We start from the raw sequence: 22,801 nt of genomic DNA on the forward strand, positions 1-22,801 counted from the left end.
ATTGGTTTCCTTTTTAATAACAGTGTTTTCTGCCTTCTTGTACTCTTCCCTTTTTCCTGCCAAACAGTGTGGCTGACCTGGAGCTGCAGATGCAGATCCCTTTTCTAGAGATCCAGATTTCCCAGTCCACTGGCTTCTCCTGCATGGCAGCAGGGTCATAAGCCAGGCAGACACGTAGTCTTGGCATCCCCAGGTGTATAGCAGCCCACCTAGCAGGACTCTCTGACTCCTAAAGGCCCAAGAAGCCCTGGTCTCTGGGACAGGCTGTATGGTGGCTCCCGGAAGCATGGTACTGCCTCAGTTTTTAGCAAATATCTTCCCACAGCATTTCTCCATTTGCATGTCCCAGCAGCAGGCCCTGCCTGAGCCCTCGGTGGGTTTTTCTTAATTGGATCTTGCAGGTTAATTGCTAGGTTGAGCCATAGCATAAACCACTAACATAAATCCTGGAGCAGACATTTCGGGCACATCTACAGGCATTTATTATCATGGTGTTCCCTGACAATCAGTTAAGTAGTGTTAAAACAGGACCACAATTTCTAGTTGAGACAAATCTGTGAGAAAGATGCCCAAGTCTAAATTAGGTTCAGATTTTGCTGGTGGGTGAAGATGTGTTGAACAGCGCTTACAAGAAATGACTAAGGCAACCACTTCCATGCTAAGCACATAGAAAACCACTCAGCAGCATCTCATATGCCAAGTCAGACGACGCTTGGCAAACGGTAATGTTCGAACACCCACTGCTGCCTAAGTCCAATGGTCCTTTGCCAATCAGTTCTTCCTTCATAAGTGCAAATGTTCAAAATCTGTTCAAATGTTTCCATCCATGGCAGGTAAACATCTGCACAAGTCTGAACAAGAAGCTACTCTGTTCCACGTTATCTGCTGATCTGGCCACTCTGCTCTGAGTGACAGCCTAGAAAACAAGCTGTTGCTGTTTAGTGTTTACTGGGTCTGCCCAGTTCTCCATGGTGTGTGCATACTCAGCTCTTACTGATTTTTTTAGCACAGTGAAAATAACTGAAAAAAAACCAGCACAACTGGAGCACAAGCAGCAGTCACTACACTCAAGTGCAAGTTTTTTGAAGTTGGCTGCTCAGAATGGTTCCACAGAAGGAAGTGGTGAAATTTCCAAGACTCTTCTGGGAAGACAGGGAGTAATTTCCAAACAGGGACTTTCTGAGCCCAGACAGCTATCAAACAGGACAAGATTAGTGGTGACTAACTATCTTTGAGAATCCGGGAAAAACCCGGAACCAGTAATGGCTCCCATGAAAGAAAGGACTAACACTAGTCAGCTCCTTCTTTTCCACAAGTTGCCCTGGGATAAAAAGTCTATTAAGCATCAGAGGAAAAGACATTATTAGTAAGGTTGTTGGATAGGATTGGCATTTCTGCTCAGTACTTAGAAAATAAAGGTAATGTCTCCTAACTCCAAAAGGCCAAATGTATTTCATGTAATTATTCCCAGGAACAAAAAGGTGTTTTGTTCCATGATCCATGCATTCACTAACTCTTCTGGCAAGACTAGTCTCAAGACAAATGAATTTAGACTCCCCAAGGACGTTAAATGAAGAAGAAGGAGGAAAAAAATAATGACCCGGGTTGCATTTGAACTGGTGACCACGAGGTCAGTTTCCTCTTGGCTCCTTTTAAAACACCACAATCCTTAATTTTTTAAATGTTTTCAACAGGACCACAAGTGATTTCTTACTTACTGTCTTCCCTGCTCCTTCTATTGAAATATCTCAGTGTGTTTATTTTATTACTGTATTTAGTGAGTGTTTGTTTAATCCAGTCACTTGTGTTGCATTTATTTTATATTCTGAAGTGTCTAGTATACCTCCAGGGTTGATATATATGGAAGGGTGCTTTAGATAACAGATGTAATAATATACAGGGGAATGGCTCCACACACACAGTCTCTGTGTCCTCCAGACCACTTCATTCCTGCATTATTGTGGAAATTATATTATTTAAAAGACTGAATAATAACAAGAAAACAGAGCTGGAAAAGCCATCTGCAGGGGAGTCTGAAATCTGGTTAGATATCCAGAAATAGGGTTGCTTGGCTAAAGAATGGACCTAGAAAACAGGAACTCCTGAGTTCTGGTCTTAGTCCTGGTGCTGCCTGTTTAGAGTCTTGGCCAAATAAATCAGTCTCCAAATCTCAAGATCTCTGTCTACATATGCGGGTAAAAGGACTATATAGGCACTTCATAAGGATTTCGTGAAAAACTGTTTTTTTGCCAATTGCCTGCAATAACTTTGAGCAAGATTACATATGCAATTATGTCTCAGAAAATCCATACATATTCCAGCATATGTAGTAACAACAATCAGTTACAAAACCAAATTGCAGGTGAAAGTTCTCACCTCTTCTCAGCATGGTAATTAACTCTGTTGAATGCAAGAAGAAATACACAGTCAGAGATTTAGGATCTCCTCCATGAGGCTGCAAGATGGAAGGATGCAGGCTGTAATCCCTTAATGAATTCTAATTGTTTAAATGGCACTTGATTACATAGAAGGAAAGGTAAGCTTGAAATTGTGTTAGATGACCACCTGCCATTACCTTGATATTATTGTAAAATTCAACTTAAAGGCAAGCTGGCCCTTTGCTTTCCTCCCATGTTCAAATTTTGCAGGAAGTGCTGCACTTCATTCAAAATGTCTCATATTTCTTGACTGGAGGAAGTCTAGCAATGAGAGCCTGTCTCAGGAACTAGCTGCAACATTTCAGTTTTTTTTTTTAAATTTAGGCCTTTCTTTTCCCTCCCCAAAATGGGGATAAATGATCAGTGTATGTTATTTCTGGCTGCCTTGACATAGCTGCTGTTTAAGGTTGAAGAGCTGGATTCTGCACATTTAAAACTAAAGTCAGTGTGAGTTTCTCCAAAGATGTTGATCAATGTCAGACTCTGAATCCAGAACTAATTTAGAGGGAAAATCTCAACTCTTTTAACAATATACTCTGCTCCCCTTAAAATTAGCAAGGACACTCCAGTGCCACCTTGTATACAGGCCTAAAGAGGGTCACACCTATATGACCTGGGTTTATCAGAGGAATCTAAACTTGTCCTGCCCATGCTCTGCCAACCAAGAATGAATCAGCTCCTGACTAGAAACAATATTAGCTTGAGCTAATAAGCTTTACATCTGTCTGCAGGATACTATTTTAGGAGCTTTACACATGCGATTCTGTACCTTTGAAGTCAAAAAATTTTGTTACTGGTATCAAAAAGCACAGATCAAATCTTAAGTGTCCTGTTCATCCTGAGAATCAACTGAACATGGCTACCTGATTGTCCTATATTCAGTGGTATATCCCAGCCTAAATGAAAGCCTTTTTCAGTCCTGTCAGCTGAAGCATTTGGGGAGTCTCTTAAATAAAGTGAAAACCGTTGTCCTTTAATGAACAAAGGACTAGGAACTTCTTAAGGTGAATAACTTTTTATTTTAAAACCTAGCTGAGCAGTAATACCTGCCTCAAGTTTTGCTTAAATCTGTATCAAATCAGAAATGCGCCCTTTGTACAATTCTGCTTGCAAAACACTGAACTGGAGCAGGCCACTTGCAGCAAACCCTGAGAAATACTTTTCCTAGGGCGATTCAAGCTACTTGCTCTCCAGGCTTACCAGACACCGGGCAGTCATCGTGACGCTCGAGTTAGGCGCTGCTGCTAGGTAGCCAGAATCAGCACTGAAAGACTCATGCATGATGATACCCTACCGAAGGACGTAGGACATGTGTGCTTGAAATGGCACACAAGTCCTGTTTGAGGAAAGGAAAGCAGAGTACTATGAGCACAGCTATTATTCCCAGCTATGGGATGAGTTCCTCAAAAGCAGCAGTGACAGCTGCTGTCATTGTAGGTGCAGCAGTTCACAAGTTTGGAAAACTGCCTCCCGGATTTTGTAAAATCAGTTCTGTTTTTTGAGCTTCCATGAGACCTAAAAAGCAGACTTGCAACTGCATTCAGCAGGCCTGAACCAGTCCCCTGTGATCTACCTGGGTGCAATAGGGTTTGGGGTTAACGGGGTTAATTGTGCTAAGGCCACCATGCACAGGTGCCAACCCATAGCTGAAGCTGTGACAATTTGATGTCAGATATCATAGCACCTGAGGTGATCAGCAGCAACTCACAGGAAGGCTCCCATGGGAATAGCAATTCTGCCATCGTTAGGAATGAGTCAGTGCTTATGTCCTTTCTTGGATCAAGGCCAAAAAGAAATGTGCAGTCTTACAGGCTGTAAATTTGATGGTGGCAGTAGACAATACATGTGTGGAAATCTGCAGTTTGCATTCCGAGCATGCAACTCTTTAGAATTAACTTTTTTTCTTTAAAAACAAAGCAGGGATTGAAGAGTTCAGCCTTTGCACAATGTATGCTGCCATCCACAGCATATTTTCTTTAAATCTCAGCAGCAAGATATTTGGCAACTGCAGAGCTTTCCTGTTTCAAAGAATAGCCAATTCTAATACAAGCAACATTTCAACAACAACTAGCCTCAGACACTGAAGTCAACTTCAGCCCTAACAGAAGTCAGAACATTTGTCTCCATTTGCAGTTACTCTTGCTGGCCCCAGGCTTGATTTGCCTCTCAGATTTTACACTGCTGATATGAATAACCACACATCTCAGTGGGCAAAGTCTTGACCACAATGACCTCATGTTGACTTCAGTAGCACGTGGATCTCACCCAGCACGTAAACCCTTGTCAGTGCACATTAGATAGAAGCTGCTGGATAGGCAACCCTAAAGATGCTAAGTCTACTCCTAGAACATAGAGGGTCAGGGTAGGTTTCTTCTACCTTCCTCCAACAAAAAGCTTTAAACTCTGTTAATACGGCAGCTTGCTTTACCTCCAAAGCCCATTTATAACTTGAGATCCCTGGCAGTGTCAGTATGCCAACAAGTTGTTATTATAGCACCACTTCTCTGCCTATGACCTGGATGTAAGGTTACCACCTTCCACTTAAAACCTTTGAGATCCACAGGTGAAAAGTACTAAGAGCTAACTGTTTTAATGGTGATGGTGATAACTGTCACACCACCATGGAGAAAGCAGTTAACATCATGTGTTATGGTATCTTCTGTGGTCTTGATGCCTAGCCAAATGCACTGTGGTAAACTCAATCACTCCTTTTGTAAGGGACATCAAAGAGTTTTGAGCAGATGGATGCTTTCCATGGCTATTTCCAGGTATGGAAATGGATACCTGAAGACAAAATGCTCTCGGTCGTATTACCCCAAGCCATCTAACTGATTCCTTTCTGTCCTGGGTTTCATACAAAGCTAGGCTGAAATATGCTTTTTGAATGTGTTTTCCTCATGTCCAGGATATTCTAAGAAACTTTAAATAGTGTTCTTTACAGCAAAACCAATGGAAGATGTGGTTTATCAAAGGTTTGAATGGCAAAACTCTGCTGGGTCCAGCTGTTCTGGGCTAATCACTTGGCAGGGTATGGAAAACCAGACAGCAAGTAGAAGAGCCAAATGTTTTCCAGTGCCCCCTAAATAAACACTGCTGATAACGGAGTTATTCTGAAGTGGGTGGAGCTGAATAATGAAGCAAGACTGGGCTTGTGTTTCTGTGGTCAGATGCTTGTCAGGATTTTGCAAGCTGATTAAGGTTCTGAGAAATGATAAGGCAGAACTTGAACTTCCTTTTATCAAAGGTTACCTTGTGTCATCTCACATTCCAGGATAAACATGCAATACTTGTAATGCAATGTCTCTTTTCACTGATTTGTCCGTATTTAGCTGGCTAGAAGTCTTCGTCTAACAGAAGATGGGATATTATGTTTATCTGGTCTCTCTGTTATTCATTATCTTCTATGGGTCTACAGAATACATCTGCACTTTTCTCTCATTGTACCTCAGTGCTGACAAAACAGACACCTCTCCATGCTCTGCTGGCAATTCAACCTCATCCATTCACACCTTGTTTTCTTTTTTGAAATCAACTTCAGTGGATGTTGTGATCCTCCAGCTGAATTCAGGTTCAGGTCCGCAAATGTAATATATGGTATATGGAAAATTTTTAGCACAGACAGTTCTCCTGGGCTTCAGAGAAAGAACATTCATGTTTCTCACATGAGGCATGAAACAGCTATCACCTGATATTGACCTTTGGTCACTAATGTGTAACTCATGGATACTGTCAACTTACAGGAAAATGAGGCATTTCATTAGCAGTCTTCTGAAACACTAAGCACAGTCATCTCTTTGAATTTCTTACAGCACTTCTAAAGATTAGGCTCAAAGGATAGCAGAACTTCAAAAAAAACCAATCATCTACATTCTGATTTTGATAACTCTGTCCAAATTCAAGCTGAAATATCAATTAGCAATGGAATTTTAAGCCTCTGGCTGGATAATGTGATATAACAACAATTGTGGAGTCATTTCCTTAGTAATTTCCTTACAGAGACTACTCTATTTCCTGAACTTCATGGGCATACAAAGGCATTTGTCAACAATGTAGTCACAAACAATGCTGTTTGCAATGTGTGCTCTGGTCAAAGGCTGTGTTTTGTGAAGAAATGATTTCTAGCAATGCATTCCCGTTGCTACAGCTACAAACTGAGTCACATCATTTGCACAGTGATTTCATCAGCCTCATTCTCACAACACACAATGGAAAAAAATTGAAGTTTACCTACCTTGAAAAATCTCCTTTTGCCTCCTGTAAAATGAAGGATGGAAAGCAAAAATATATTATTAAAAGCAGAAAAAAAAGAACATGAAAACTACTGTTCAAGATTTGCACTTTGCAAAATTCATTTGGCAGCAATTTCCTTTTGTAACAGATTTCTCAAATATTTTCTGGAACCAGTCTCTAATGGACTAAGTCAAGTGCCCTGACACATATGACAGTAAGCTAGGCAGATCTAACACACTAAAGGTTTGCAAAATACACGGAGAGATGATTCCTCATTCTGGTTGCGGATACCCAAGAGGCTGCAGGAAACAATGCTAGTAAATAAGTAAGTATTGTTTTTGCTCAATATGGAAGTTACATTACTAGAAGATCTCCAAAGTCTCAGTGGACTCTGACAACCCCGACTCTTCTTACAAGTATTCTGGTTATTTTAGTAACCAGATTTTGAATAACCTAGCTCACTCTCAGCTGTTAAGGGAATGTGGTTTCTCTAATTCCTCACTGGGTGTTTGGGGGAGTATTTAGTACCCTTACGTAAATACCTAAATATCTGTATTTATTACCATCACAGCATGATGCTAAAGGGTTGGGTAATGTTTCACTCTAGCAGTCAGATTAATATCTGAGTCTCACTGGATATCTGGAGAACCCTCAAAATCTGCTGAGTCACCTCCTGAATAGATGTAATACACATTTTGCATTTTCCATGCACAAATTGCATTTTACACAGTGTATGTCAAGCTCTGCATTTGCTGCCAGCTACATACAAAGCACAGTGCAATAATGTAGTTTGTAACTGGTCAGTAATGTAACTTGTGTTTTCACGGCCAAGAGAACCTGGTTTTGCATTCAGGTGTTTGCCTCTGCAGCCGTTGATCCACCCACAAAACCACTCAGCCCAGATTCAATGAAGCTTTAATCCTGAGGCTGGGGTAAGTTTGTCCTGGTAACACATCACTTTGAAGTGAGAATGCAGACTAAATCACTTGAGTTCTGACAGCCCTCCAGTATCTTCCCATTTTCCCCTGAGCAAACTGAAGGGCAGACAAGCTCTCCTATGCTTCACAGGAAGGAATCATCACGCATATCATAATTATAGTTCAACACACAGCAAAAACCAAGGGATATGCCCCAGACTTGTGCAGGTGTGAGCATATTAAACTGAAAAAAATTTTGCGGGGTAGAGCCTCTGTGCTTCAGTTCTCAGACCTAAATGCTGTAGTTAAAACTGAGAAGTAAAAGAAGATAGCTGTACGATCCCTCCTGTTTTGTTTGGATCCTGTCACAAACATGGGTTGTAGTAATTTCTGGTTACAGACAGCAGAAGTGTGGCCTGTTTTGACTGCTTTCATTTACACATTAAACTACTACAGGAATACATGCAACATCCTGTGCTTGTCTGTGATGAAGAACACACAAACACAGCAATGAGGGTTACAGTGGCAGATCCGGATCTGGTTGTACAATTGCTAATTGTTCACGTTATTCGTTAGGTAGAGCAGACAATAGATGCATAACCCTACTGCTGATTCTCACAATGAGCCTGTTGTTTGATGTGTATTCCCCCAACATGCCAATATGCAATTTGTATAATGTGCTTTTAATTGAGTCCCTCATCCTGACGCTCTCGCTCCATTTTTGCTACATAAAATGATCTTAATGAAGATTCAAATCCCTACGCATTAATTGCTTCCTGAAGTAATTTTCACATGAAAAGTGCTACAGAAGTGCAATGCTTTGTTATTTATTAGGGCAGTCTGATGAGAAAGCTTTTCTGCTCACATGGATCCTCATAGCTTCATGGCTGACAAGAAAGAGATTAAAAACTACACTGAAAAAAGGGGAACAAGAATCATCTGACAATTATCTCTGATCTGCTCCCACAGCCATGAATGCTCATAAAAAGGGATCTTTCACAAAACCCACTTCCATTATCCTGAAGAGATTCCTCTTTGGGAACCACAGATTTACTAAGCTCTGCTGGTAATCTGCTCTCTGGCCCTTCCCTCTTCCGGCAGAGCAGGACACAATTTTTGTTTCTGAAGGAGGTTTTTGGTAAGTCTTTGAGCCTTTCTGTCCACATTGGGGAATACAGACAGGTGCACATACAGAAGCTTTCTAATGGAGATCTTCACAGGGCCAAGCTCTAAAGGGAAAACAAATGCAACAGAAATCACTGGAGGGGAACACATCATATAAGGATTTCACCTAGGAAATCTCATTCAAGACTTAAATTTTCTGTTTTTAAATCATATCCTAGGGCCTTTAATATCTACGTTGGTGCAAGCATAACATACACTTATGTATGCAAAATGTTGGGCAGTGGTGTCTGCTTCCTGGATGGAAAGTTCTGGTTTGGGAGCCTTCTGTATCTGTTTTGCATTGTTATAAATGATGAAAAGTGCATAAGGACAATTTTCATAGCTTGTCTGCTGACAAGTGAGAGGTCATCTTCATGGCAAACCTGGCAGGACTTGAAGGCTGCATACATTCAAATCTCAGCCACACAGAGAGGGACTCTTTCCTTCAGTTCACAGGGACTCTGAGACTAAGTTGCCTGGGTCAAGAGGGAGTGTAACCCCTCTGAAGCATGGAGTTAGTGCTGTTCCAGTGCTAGTCTTCCACCTCCTTCCTGCCGTTCTCCCACAGGTTTGAAAAGGACAGATAACTATTCCCATACGTCACTGGGAAAGAATCACAGTGCTGCACTTGTGTCCTGCAGATCCATGGGCACGGGATGTGGGGCATTCCCTTGAGATTCCATGAATGAGGACAGCACATGGCCCTTTCCCACCCTGTCCATGTGTCAAGGCAGAGCTACAGGCCCTGTGTCCCACTGTGGCAGTGAGCATGCTACCAGAGACAAGAAAGGAAAAAGCAGCTAGCACAGATCACTTCCACAGAAGCAGGAGACAGGCCTTGAGAGTCACAGTCATTCCCATCCTGCTCTGGGGACTGTTCAGTCACATTTTAACCCCTCCTCAGCCCTACTATGGTTATAAATGAGCATTACAGGTCCCAATTTCTTTTTTTCTCCTGCAATTTTGAGAATCCTGCCACTTCTTTTCAGCCCTTTTGGTGTGATTCTGCAGGTCACCAAGACGTCTGATGCAACACAAAAAATCATAAAGCAAGAGAAGGCTGCTGCTTACCTGCAAGATGTAGGCGGCCAGTTCAAACACCACTTCACTATCAACCTCAATGAGTTCCTTGAAAGATGAAAAAAACAAAAAAGAGAAAGACAGAAAGTTCGGTCAGTTTGAGCCCCTGCAAGAAGAACATGCATCTCCTCCTGGCTACTGCACAGTGAAGCATGCAGTGCCAGTTTTCTCCCCTGGCTAGGCTTCAAAGCATTCCCTATGATCCTGGAGACCAAAGTAAGGCTGAACCTGCTCACTGTGATGTGGAGAAAGCCAAATATTCAGTGTAATGGCTTGCTAAATGAAGCATAACTGGATGTGGCATGAAGGGATTCCTGGGCAGGAGGGAGGAGAAGGCAGGTGGTGGTGGGGTGTCAGGGTCATTTTTATTTTCTTGTGTGATTTAGTGAAAGGTAATCTGGGAAAAAAACATGTTTTCTCCATAAAATACCACCCATGTTTCAGGGGAACACAGCTTTGTCCTTGGCTCACAGAAGCAAGGAAATGAGAGAATTTGTCTTCACTGAAGTTGTGTCAAAGCCTATGCAGAACTTTTCTGGCCCTTGTCCAGGCTAAATTCACAGGAAGAAGAGCCATATTCTGTCCTACAGGATGGGAGTTCTGGTTTTGGCCCCTTCATCCCTGTAAGCATTGGGGCTGGGATTGTTTTGGGAACGACCTGTGAAAGCAAATCTCTTGCCAGATCTAAACTGCTCCATTCTATAGGAATGGAGCCACTGATAAAACCAATTGTGGAAGGTCGGGTAAAATTGTGGGGGTTATGCTTGGACACTGTGGTCACACGAAGGACTCTGATGGCCTCATCCAGTCCTCTCAAGATCCTTCTTCTATTGTGCCTGAGATGGTGTTGTGCTGGATAGTGGAACAGCAGAGGACTGTGGTGCCGGAGTGTAGCAGGGAGGTCCAGAGGACCTCTGATTGTGGGACTTAGGTCAGAAACCTCCAGCCATAGTCAGGCATTGCAGCATCTCCCCAGGCACCTATGAGCCATGTGCTGGTGGCTGGTGTCACGCACCCGGCTGTCTGACTCTGGGGAACACAGGGCCACAGGACAGAGGGCCTGGGCACTGCTCCGTCTGAATGTGTGGGATGCAGATCCATCAAAGATGTTTGGGATAGGAGGCAGGACTGTTAATCTCATGGCCAAGTGCACTTTTCCCAAGTCTCTGGCTCCTGACAAATGTCAGCTTTTGGGAACATAATGGGCTGCTTCTCCAGAGATACAGTTTTGGTCTCAATCTTGCAACTAGATTTCCTACGCAGTCTCCTATGTGGCCATAGCAGTACATGTACATGGGTCACTGTTCAGCTCACACCTGTGCTGGCTTTTCTGCTGTATTTATTTAAACTGCTGTTTTTAATATTTTACTTCATCTGGAAAGAACTGAGTGATCTAAATATAGATCACTGTTGTGATCCATGCTCCAGCCAAGCAATGGCCACACCTCATTTACAAGCCACAATTGCTGTGTTGGCTCGTCCCTGGCAAAGTAAAAAACAAAGGGAACAAAACAGAGGATAAAATCCAGGTGTCCTTGGCTTTCACCAGTGCCAGCTTTTTAAAATAAGCACTTGCCTCACCTCCTTCATAATGATTCCCTGAGGAACGAAGACCAGCTCTGCCACAGGCAATGAACACACCTTCCCCCGTTCAGCTAAACTGTCTGATTCACACAGGCACCTGCACTAATGGTGTGCGTGTGCCAAGGGAAGGTGGCTGGTGTGATAAATTGAATCAACTATAAACAGGGCCAGACTGGGGCTTTCAGGCATATCTGATAGCAAGGGATCATGTAGAATAGGCCCAGGAGGAATCAGAGCGCCTGGTCTTCCTCTGTCTTTGATGCACCAGGTAGAATATGGACAAATCAGCTTCTGCAACCACATGCCAGTGTTATGGCTAGTCCATACTGGTAGGTGAAGTGGGCCAGGGCCCATTCACTGGCCCTAAGGGTACATGGCACAGTACAGCTCATGACTAAACACCGTTCCTTTCTCCCCATTCCAAACAGGGGTGTTACATCTCATCTATATCGCATCTTGGGAACAGGTGTTCTTCCCTGAACACTGCCCAAGCAATATCTGGGAGAGGGCTAGTTGGCACAGGCCAAAACGCGTGCCAGAGCATGCTAATAATTCAACAGCATGACTGACAGTGGGACAGTGCTTGATGTCAAGGCCCTGTCTTGTTTGGTAGTACAGATGTTACTTGGCCCTTTTGGCCAATGTCAGCTGTGCTAGTCCTGTGACAAGGGTTTGGGTGTGTGGGTCAGTGGCTGTATAGCTGAATTTCTCAGTACACAACAGGATGGGTCAAAAGGAGCCCTATGCACAGGCAGAGTAGGACAGGGCCCAACACAGATCCAGCTAGCAACTCCAGCAGACCTGCAGCCCCAACCTAATCCGGCCTCTCACTTTTCTTTCTCCCAACATGAGAAGCCCTGTGCATGGGGACATGTGAGGGTATGTGTCTGGAGAACTGAGAAATGTGGGAAGGTCTGAGCTACTAGCATAGAGCTAGGAACTACAGCTGTAATATATGGAGTATGGCCTTTCCTGGCTGCAGGGTGAGCCTGGGGTGAGTCCAGCAAGGAACCTTTTCATCTAACAAGGAAACTTTCAAGGTCTGGGAGTTTGCAACACTTGCTAGTTGCAGGGAGGACAAGCACTGGTTGTGCCTAGATACTGAATCCCCTTTTCTATACCTAGAGGATTCCTTCAGGCATGCTGGCTGGGTGCTCGCCCTGTGTCTGAGCAGAGATCTTGCACCCACCTTTCAAATTCAGCACCCTTTTTAATAACAGAGCAATGCTTGACTGTGGCAGGAAGTCAGACAGGGAAAGACTTGTGAGGGAGACTGGGAAGCCAACAAGGCTATTTTTGGATGGAGATGACAGTCAGCTTGAATGTGCAGAGTAATGGTTTCGGGAGAGGTCAGACTAAAATAGAACAACCTAGATCTGTAGGCACTTTTTCTTCTTCTTCTTCTTCTTCTTCTTAAGCTTTCTCCAAAAAAAGAACAGCAGTGTAAGCTTTTCCTGGCAATACTCCAAAAAGGAACTTTTCCCCAGGAACCAAAATGTGATGCTCACTGAGCTTGTTGCTGGAGAGGGCTGAGTAAGCACATCTAATTGCAGCCTTGCCAGAGAGCAAAGCTCTGCAAAGCTCATCTCAGCAACCCTGCCTCATCCCACTGCACTGGAAAAATGGCATTTTCTGGCTCCCCCTATTTTACCCTGCATTTTAGGACATGCAAAGTTAGTCCCTGCATTTTAGGACATGCAGATGACAGGAAACTAAACCCCAGATTTCATGTAAACTGGTTTGCTCAGCAGTTCACAAGCCTGCTTAGGGTGGTGGGACAAAGGCACAATGACCGGCCGACTACAGATGTCCTTTCCTGCCACTTCCTCACCAGCAGATGGGAGGTCAATCACTGGGAATGGCTTCTGCCAGTGCAGCGTGAGGTAGGAGGGAATATAGCTCTATTTCAGGGAATATAGCTGTCGAGAGGCCTCTCCCAGTCCCACAGTTCAAGTCACCCCTCCAGCCCACCTGGCAAAGTCCTTAACCAGCCAGCCTTTACCGGGACTCAGCAGGTTCAAGCCATGCAGTACAGGAAACAGAAGGCCAGAAAGTTTCAGTGACTACGGGGAGGGGAAAAGTCTGATCGTGTAAGGGCTGACCTGATAGTTCTCAGGCAGGACCCAGCAGGGCTGGAAACCTGCTCTCGGGCTCTGAGGTTAATTTTCCGGACTCTGCCCCTTCCACTTGTGCGCTCGGCTTGTCGCATCGCAGAAATCAACTCTGCAGCTCTGCCACCGGCGCTCCAGCTGGGGTAATGGCAGCAGCCCGAGCCAGAAAGCCCTTATCTCTGGCACACAGAGTGCCTTACAACAGGTAGCTCTGGTTTACGGCCCTGATGATAACAGGCTCGTGTTTTCAATAGCCTACAAGGCTGGGCTATTTTTGGCACAAAAAACATTTCTCTGTGTATGGCCTGATGCTGTACAACATGGCCTTCAATACACACACACACACACACACACACACATCCCCCTTCCACTCACTCTGTGTACTCATGGACACAGACACTCCCCCCAAAACACACCCACAGAAACACACACATTCATACTGCGCACCCACATACTATTCACACACACGCTCACCCCCCGACACACAACTCTCTCACACACTCTCACAGTAATATATACTCTTACACACATTTTCCCTCACACTCTCACAAACATACTCACACAAACCCTCCCTCATACTCTCTCGCACTTCCCTTGCACACTCACTCTCCCAGACACACACACTTGCATACAGTCACACTGTCACACACCCTGTCACACTCTCACAACCCCCCAGGCTTACTCACACACCCCCACTCTCAGACATCCCCACTCTTGCACACACTCATGCACACACACACTTCTGTCACACACCCTCACACATACTCTCTCACACTTTCCTCACACACGTGTGCACCCATGCACACACACATGCACGCACACACTCTCCTGTCACACACCCTCACACATACTCTCTCACACTTTCCTCACACACACACATGCACACCCTCACATACCCTCTCACACTTTACACACACACACACAATCACACATTCACACACACACGCTCGCTCCTTACACCACAAGATGGCGCCCGCGCCGTAGCCCGCGCGGCCACTGCCGCCCTCCTCGGGCGGGAACCGCTAACGGCATCCACTGAGCGCGGGCCGCAGCAGCTCCCGAAAAAGCGGGGTTTTAACATAAAATCGGAAATTTCCTTTTAAATACAAGCCAGCTTATCATCTGAACAGCTACGCATGCCCTCCTGTCCGCCTCACAAGTTATTCCCGGAGGCTTTAGCTCAGAGCGTCTCTCGGAAAGGGAAGCTGCGCCCAAGCGCCGAGGTGGTTAGAGAAGATGGAGGGGTGGGAGGCGGAGGAGGGGGAGGCCAGGGATTAAGGGGGACTGCGGCGCCCTCAGGAGGGAGAGGTGTTGCCGTCTCCTTGCGGGCTGGGTGTGGGTGTAACGGCTCCCTGTCAGCCGGGACCCCCAGGCAGCGGGGGCTTGTTGCTGACATGGCCCCATCGGGGTCTCCCTACCACTCCCTCGCAATGCGCAGCTCCTCACCTTCTCCTTCATTTCCACGGGTGCGCCGTGGGTATTTCCCTCTTCAAACAGTATGAACTGGGGCAGGGGATGCGGGCGGGCAAGCCCGCAGACGCAGGTGGGGTGCCTCGGCTCTTTGGAGCCACCACACTGCCCTCGAGAGCTCCCACAGTCCTTACCTTATAGATGCAGGACTTGGCATTCAAGAAAAACAGCTCGATGGTGGCATTATCCTTTAGATAGGAGATGCTTTCAATGTAGAACCTGGAAGGGACAGCAACAGAGGTGAGATACGTGGGAAAACTGTAGGGCAAAACGTGAAAATGGACTCATGACATGCAGAATGTAGTCAACAGCGTCATGACGAGTCTCCCGAAAACAAATTTTTCCGCTTACGACAGGGAGACTGGGAGGAAGAAAGAGGCTTGAGTGTGCCGTAGGATGCGATCACTCAGCACAGCCCCAGCCATACCAAAGGAGTTGGATCATTACATAGATTATTTTGTTTCTCATCTTTCGTTTTGTTTGTTTGCAGACTTCCCTCCATTCTCCATCATATGGTGGCATTTCTTTTTCACTCCTTTACCTAACCTGTCCATTTCTGTGCTGCGTTTTGCAACATGTTCGCTACTAGAAATCCACTTCTGGATTTCTTCCCTGGGCACTTTAGCTCTGCATCAGGTAATTTTTATAAAGGCTTCTTCATGTATTTCAGCAGCTGGCATGTAGCAGCTATGCTTGCAAGTAAGCGGCCAGGAATAGCTAAGGACCTTGCACAATTTGCCAGTACAATGAGTAGCGATACTGGGGGTGACTAGGAAGGACAATAATGTAATCTTTTGAGCAGAGGGTGAAATGATTTCTCAGAACTCAGTAAAAACCTGCCCAGCCCAAACCCTCAGTTTTAGAAAAACCACTCACTTGCATTGGCTGAATACCCCAAATATTTGCAATTATGTTGAAAAATTCACCATATGTATGAATCAATTCATTATTCCATGTTCTGCTTGCTTTAAAGCTTTGGTTCTTCGGCAATATGAACTCTATGAGAGCTTTGCCACCAGCTTGAATAGACTCTAGCCCTTAATTCTGCTCTGTGACCTTTCAGGGAAAGAAGTTAAGATAAAATAAGTGCAAGATACCACTGAAGTTGATAATTGGTCATTGCATATACATATCTTGTGTGTTTTTAAGGTTCCTATGGTAACAGAGAAAGCCTGGGTGGATTCAGAGAATGATTAAGATGAATTTTGCATTTATCTTATATTTTGATTAAGGAGAAAAATACATAAACCTGCCTACTCTGATTTAGAGTGATCTTTAAGTTGCAATACAGTGGCAGCAATGCTCCTTACCTAAATTCCACTACTATCATGCCTTGTCAGGGGCAATTAGAATAGGGAAGGTGCCAGAGAAATGCTGTCTGCGTCAGGAACTTAAAAAAACAATGAGGTCCCTTAGAAATCTGGGTTGAGATGCAGGGCCCAGTTACATGGAAATCTTACTCTCTGACCCTGCTGTCTGGGAGCAGAGCTGCCGAGACCTGCTGAAACTCCTGGGGCTGCACTCAAGCGTTAAAGAGATTGTCCACAGCGAGCTATTTGCAGAATCCAGGGCCTTAAATGTAACCTTTTTAGGGGTAAAGGCCAAAGCTTTGTAGTGCTCCCAAGTGTCTTCTGAAGACCCTTCAAAACGGTTTCTTTCCTGACAGGTCCAGTGAACTATTTACTTATTAGAGTGAGAGAAACATTTTGAGGATTTTTTTGTTCATCTGCTGAACTTCTCTGACTCTTATCCCTTCTCCTCCCCCTCCAGAATAGTTCAAATGTTAAATTAAAAAAAAAAGAAGGAATACATTCAAATGTTCTATAAGGGATCAAGAATAAAAACTCAACTTTTTCCTAATTTTTTCTAGTTTCCACAGTGTTTCACGTACTGTCCTTGAAACTGCCTCTTTTTTGGCAAGTAAAAAGATATTTGGCTTTAGAAATGCAAAAAAGACACCGCATTAAAAGGCACCTTCTTGCTAGATCTGCCTTCTGAGTGCAGCTGGCTTTCCATCTGCTGAATTCATGGAGAAAAATGATAATTTTACACCTACTGCTATTCTTGAAGAACCTCCTTTGCTTATTACCCCTACCAATGCTCTCCAATGTGTGACAGTACAATCTTTAATTCCAGGGTTGGATGAAAGAAGAAAAATCTGTCCCATTTTTTAAATGATGGTGAAGATTAGCAAAAATGCTTTTTGTTTCATCAGCAGATCAAACAAGACCATCCTGCTGATCACTAGAGGGCAATATTGCATTTCGTAAGGCTGCAAAGATCTTTCCCAAGGCTTTCCACATAGACACATACACGGATCATTTTCTGTGTAAAAATGAGTCTCTTCAGAGCCCAGAGCCTGCACATGATAGTTCATCTTCACAAAGAAAAGCCAGTTCTCAAGTGATCTGCAGAGTGGAAAGCGTGCTGGTGAGCTACTGGCTCTCACACATGCACCCAGACAAATACAAAGCATGTGCACCGGGAAATTGGTGCTACTGAAAGAAGACAGATTTGCAGAGAGAACTCTTGCGAGATTTGCTGTGTGGCAAGCTCTGAAAACCCAAACTGGAGCAGGCTCCCTTGAATTCACAGCCAGTGCTGGAAGGGGAGGGAAAGACATTTTTTTTGCCCGATTATGAATCTCTGTCAGACCTCCTCCTATTATCACCTTTTCCAAATACAGGGAAGGAAAACACACTTTAAAATGACTAGTATGTCAGTGACTAAGGAGGCAGGAAGAAGGATCCAGCTGCTAAGGCAATGAACCAAGCAAGAGATCTGGGTTAAATTCCTGACTCTGACACAGGTTTCCTTCATGACCTTGAGCAAATTATTTAGCTGCTTGGGGCTGTTGTTCTATGTTTGTAAATACTCTTCCCTCCTGTGACACCTCTGTCTGTTTTGCCTGTTAGCATAATAATCCCTTTTCTTTCTGCATATTTCAAGACCATCAGTTTTGGGGGGAAACTATAAGACTTTTGTCAAGGACTCCCCAGAGAGCAGCATTCCTACATGTGAAATGCAGGCACTGTGAAGCTAATATATCCAGGAAACAACGGAAGGGCTGGACAGAGATGCAGGCAGTACAATGTGTCCCACACCTCAGCTGGGCTACCTACGCCTCTTACAATACAATCAGCAAACAGCTTTCCCTCAAGCAGCTCCTACAAGAGTTTCCCTGATAGCCAGCAACTGTTGCCATGAGAAATTAGGTGCCTGCTCTGATGACAAGAAGGAATAAAATCCCACAGGACTTTGTGAGTGTTTTTTAAAAAGTTTAAAAGGTAAAGAAGGGAGATCCAGCCAGTGATAATCCTATTTCTGCGTTTCTCCTCATGCTGCCCCCCAGTCACTTGTAATTCATCAAGTACATTTTCTAAGCATTAATTAAATGGACCAGTGAATATTATGCCGAGTAATGAACACAAAGTGCCTATCTTGACTGCTCGCTCTCAGCGGCAGGAAGATAATAATGAGTACTGCAGTAGGTATCTTGGAAGACTTCAGTAACTGCTGCGTCTGAAACATTTAAGTCTTTTAACTGTGAGGACATGTCTTGTACTTATCAGATCACTCTGTATTAAGCATTGGTTAACTGGCAACTTGCTCTGAGACAGCTTAAGACCCCTCATGATGTGATGAATGGCAATTCGTATCGCAGCCAGCCAAGCACAGACTTTTATGCAGTGGTGCCTGTAACAAGCAACTGTGGAAACTCCTGATCCTTGGGTGATGAGAAATTGGCACTGTTCTGTTTTCTCCCTTGCGTTACACATATTCCCACCTCCAACTTGCAGCACAGAAAGGTGCTTGACTGGGCCCTGGACTCACCGGTGAGGTTACTGGTTCTTCAGGATTTAGAGTCCCTGGTCATTGTTGTCAGCCTCATATAAAAGCTCAGTTGTGTGTGCATACATGCACATTTAGCTCTACTGGGAAGGCGCTTGTCATTGAAACTGGAGCCCTGACAAGGACAAAGGTCCTCTGCCTTCCAGAGAGTCCTGACCAGGAGAGGACATGACAAAGCCCTCTCTTGTTACCACCCTCTCATGCCTGACTCTTCAGAAGTCCTGATGCTCTCAGGAGAAGGCAGTGGGGTGGCCACGGGGGCACAGGAGGTGGCTGGGCGAGGGGGATGGCTGAGCATGTGGCCCCAGCATGCTGGTACAGCGCTGTGCAATAGGGCTGGCCAAAACAGAGGGGAGCAGCACCTGGCAGCAATGGGGAGGCTGAGGCTGCGGGGACCGGGGTTGGCACTGAGTGCGTTTGTTGCTGATCCAGGTGACTGTGACCGATAACAGCATGGGACTCATTTGTGGGTGAATGCCCGTTTCTTCCAAAGGACAGGAGTTAGGGGCAAAGTATTGGCAAGGGGTGTTGCTTCCCTCCAGGCCTGTGATACCACTTCCATTCAGGGCGACAAAATGCCCCTCTTGGGTCCATTACAAATGGGAAAGGGGGAAAAAAATCCCAGAAAAACAAAATCAAGTGGTTCTCCTCTGCCCTGGTGAAAACATTATTTTTGTTGGGAAAAAGGCAAAAAAAGATAAAACTGCATTTTGTGGAAAATGTCAAAATGAAGCAAAAAGATTTTGGTTTTGATGTGTAGTGATCTTTCTCGGTGCTTCCTCCTGCCCTACGTAGGAAATACACTTAGGCCCCAGGAGAGAGTACTCTGAAATGGGCAGAGGAGGCTCCCACGCTGTTCCCATAAGGCTGCCTCCATTCTGGTTAGGATGCAGAACAGAGCTGTCAGCAGAGTTCAGCAGCTCTGTCAATGGATGGTCCCTTAGTTCATTATTACAAAGCAATGGATAAAGGAGAAGACCCCTTTTTGCCTCATCCATCCTGGGGTCTGCCTTATTATCCCCTACCATGTCATTTAAAACCTCAGTGGATAATTTGAAAAATATGAGGCCATTTGCTAACCAGGAAAAGAAAAATCACATACATCAGTATAATGGACTTAAATGCAGATGTCATTATGTCCAGTGTTTCGTGCTAAATGAGTATTCTGAACAGCTCCGGTTGCACAGCTGCTTTTATGTTCCATCCCTGTTTGCTAATAGTTATGTGTGTGCACTTTATGCGCTGACACTTAAAGCAGACAATGGTCATGCTAAATAGTTGGCCTATTAAGTAATCAGCCAGGAATGAAAATCAGAGATGCTAAAAAGCTCCATTTACCTCCATTCTGTGTTCACTTTAATTTCGATCCCATACCCTGTATCCTGTGCTTGTCCCATGCTCAAGCCCCCCTCACTCAGCATGAGGTATCAGAGCTGATGCTGGAGATGTCCGTGTTGGTATGCAGAGGATGGGATGCAGCAAGAGAGACCTGTGTCTACTGTTACCTCATGGCAGGGAAGCTGCAGACGCTGGAGAGGAATGTGATTCCAGGAGGATGAGGAATTGCAGCTGACAAAGCTGTGGCTATTATTTAACCTGGGCCTCCTCCCTCTCTCCTACTGTCTGCACTGTGCTGTGAAGCTGCTTGCACATTTTCCAGCTGCCCATTCATTTTTCTTAAAACCATGTGGTTTGAGGATATTTATTCATTCCTGTGCTTCACCTTCTCCACCTGCAAAATATTAAGTGATCTACTTTGGACTGTATAGGACCCAACACTCTCCCAAGCTACATATCCTGGGAATTTTTGCAAATCACTAAGTGCTCCAGTACCAACACAGAGAAGGAAAGGAATCAGGGTGGTAATACAGGCATGTTCCTCCCTGATGTTGGGGTACAACGTCAAGCATCACATGGAAAGGCACTGACTCCAGTACAGTGAGTCCTCTTCACTCACATCAGGTGGAGACCAGGCCTGACGTAGCCATCAGAGCAGCAGTCAACTCAATATATTATGCAAATCATTCCACCCCTGCAATGCTCCGTGGAGTCTAGTTTGCAAAGGAAGTGCAGCTTTGTGAAAAAAGCTGTTGCAGCTCCCCTTGGTTTGGAGTGGGTGGTTACTTGTCCCAAGTGTGAGGAAAGACCAGTGACCAGATCACACTAACATATTGCCTTCTTCCCCTCCTCTCCCTCAGCCAGCTTACAACACAACTGAAGGGGAATTTCCTCACACAGTCTTGAGCTCCATCCCAGCTCTTTGGGTATTCTTTGATCCTTACCAACAGTGACATCTCAGCTATTAGAGATTGACTGCTGGGTGCTCTGTCTTGCCTAACACCATCACAAAGTATCTGTGGTATGTCTTTCATCTGAGGATCTTGAACCATTTTAAGAATAGAAATCAGCCTCCAAACATACTTTCAATGCCATTAAAGCAACCGCTTCTCAAGTAGGCAGTAGGACCATAGGCATTTTGCATTAAAACTTGGCCAGTCAAAGCTATTCAGAGCACAGGCATTTGTTTAAAAAGGTCCATTTTTCACTCTTTGACCAGCCAGTATCATGCCACCTCTCATCCCCGTGACTTCATGTAGCTGTGCAGAGCGGCTGTAAATCCATCTCTGGAAGAAGACAAACATGCTGCAAGGTAGTGGAGAGTGTGATCCAGAGCACCCAAAATACAACCCAGGTGCTCTGGTTCCCATGCCATGCTTCAGCCATTCACCGTGTGGTAGGCAGCACATAGAGGTATAATTCAGCTTTGAAAGCTGGTCTGGGTTTACCAACTTACTGGATCTACCCCTTCAGCACTTCTTTCAATCCTGTTTTCATGGGGCACCCCCATAACAGACCTTTCTGCTTGCTTCACTGGTGACAGCAAATCACTCCCACTGGTGTAAGATATAAATGCAGAAGTTGCAATGAAAATGGAAATAATGTCTGTATGGTTTTGACCCAGTCAGAGAATCTGTGTGTAGGCATTAACTTAGGTGTTGCTGCTTGATCCAAATTAGGTACAAATCTTACACTGACAGCATCCATCATTTCTGCATAGTGTCTATCATGCTGTTTAAATGCTTCCTAAAATTAGACAAGACAGTGCTGCCAGCCTCAAGGCATTTAAAATGTGGCCCAAAATAACAAATTTTTAGAGTGCTGCTTTTTCTTCCCCCTCAGGTAGCTGAATGCAAAGGAAAAATAACTTATCTCCTTCTCTAAACACAGCTCACTTATACAAATATATTCCCAGTTAAGCAGAAAACAGAAATGATGTTATGGGACTCAAGAGCCAGACTGCTATTAAGATGTGTGTGTAATGGATGGCTCAGCTCAGAGCTGTGTGCTAAGTAGCAGAGCCCCATTAGTTCCCTTCCTCAAGCAAAGGTCAGTTTTCACACAAGTAAATCTTCCGTCTGGACAGAAGTTTCTCATATCTCTAAAGAGACTCGAAGGAGCAAAGCCTCCCCGCAGGCAATTTATTACACCTTCCCCCTGGTGAACAGAGCAGGGGGCCACCCTGAGAAGGCTGCAATAAATTGTCTGCAGGGAGCCTTTTCTTCCAGCACAAACAAGGTCTGAGCGACTGTATTTATACACTCTGGCTGGGTGGGAGGAGGGGATTCGCAGGGCTGCTGGCTTTTGAAATCTTCCCCCTTAGACTACATACTGATGCTGATGCACACCCACCAGCAAAACAAATGCTGTACAAAGAGACTGGGCTTATGGCACAGCCTTGCTGGACTTCGGCGACGGAGCAGCTCAGAGGAACCGCTGAAAGCAGCCTTGTTGGGCTGGGTTGACTATGCAGATCTAATGTTCTGATTTTTAGTGTTGTTTCTACAGCATCCCTGCAGTGTATGGAGTTGTAGAGATACAATGTGAGTGGGAGAGGCCTCTTTGTCCCCTCTCAACTGAGAGTAAGCTGCCTGGGTGCTGGATGCAGGTAGTTACT

At 44.8% G+C, this 22,801-nt stretch overlaps 1 protein-coding gene across 1 annotated transcript in view; it reads right to left on the minus strand.

The window, feature by feature from the left end:
- FRMD4A (FERM domain containing 4A) overlaps positions 1-22,801 on the minus strand; it is a 215,620-nt gene that overhangs the window by 65,469 nt on the left and 127,350 nt on the right. The window contains exons 5-7 of the mRNA XM_026091166.1: positions 15,129-15,213; positions 9,821-9,877; positions 6,670-6,692 (exon numbers count right to left, since the gene is read on the minus strand). Coding sequence (XP_025946951.1) covers positions 6,670-6,692; positions 9,821-9,877; positions 15,129-15,213 — 165 coding nt within the window. The remainder of the gene's footprint in view (positions 1-6,669; positions 6,693-9,820; positions 9,878-15,128; positions 15,214-22,801) is intronic.

This window comes from Apteryx rowi, unplaced genomic scaffold, assembly GCF_003343035.1.
Source record: "Apteryx rowi isolate R43461 unplaced genomic scaffold, aptRow1 scaffold_9, whole genome shotgun sequence".
In the NCBI taxonomy this organism is placed as follows: Eukaryota; Metazoa; Chordata; class Aves; order Apterygiformes; family Apterygidae; genus Apteryx; species Apteryx rowi.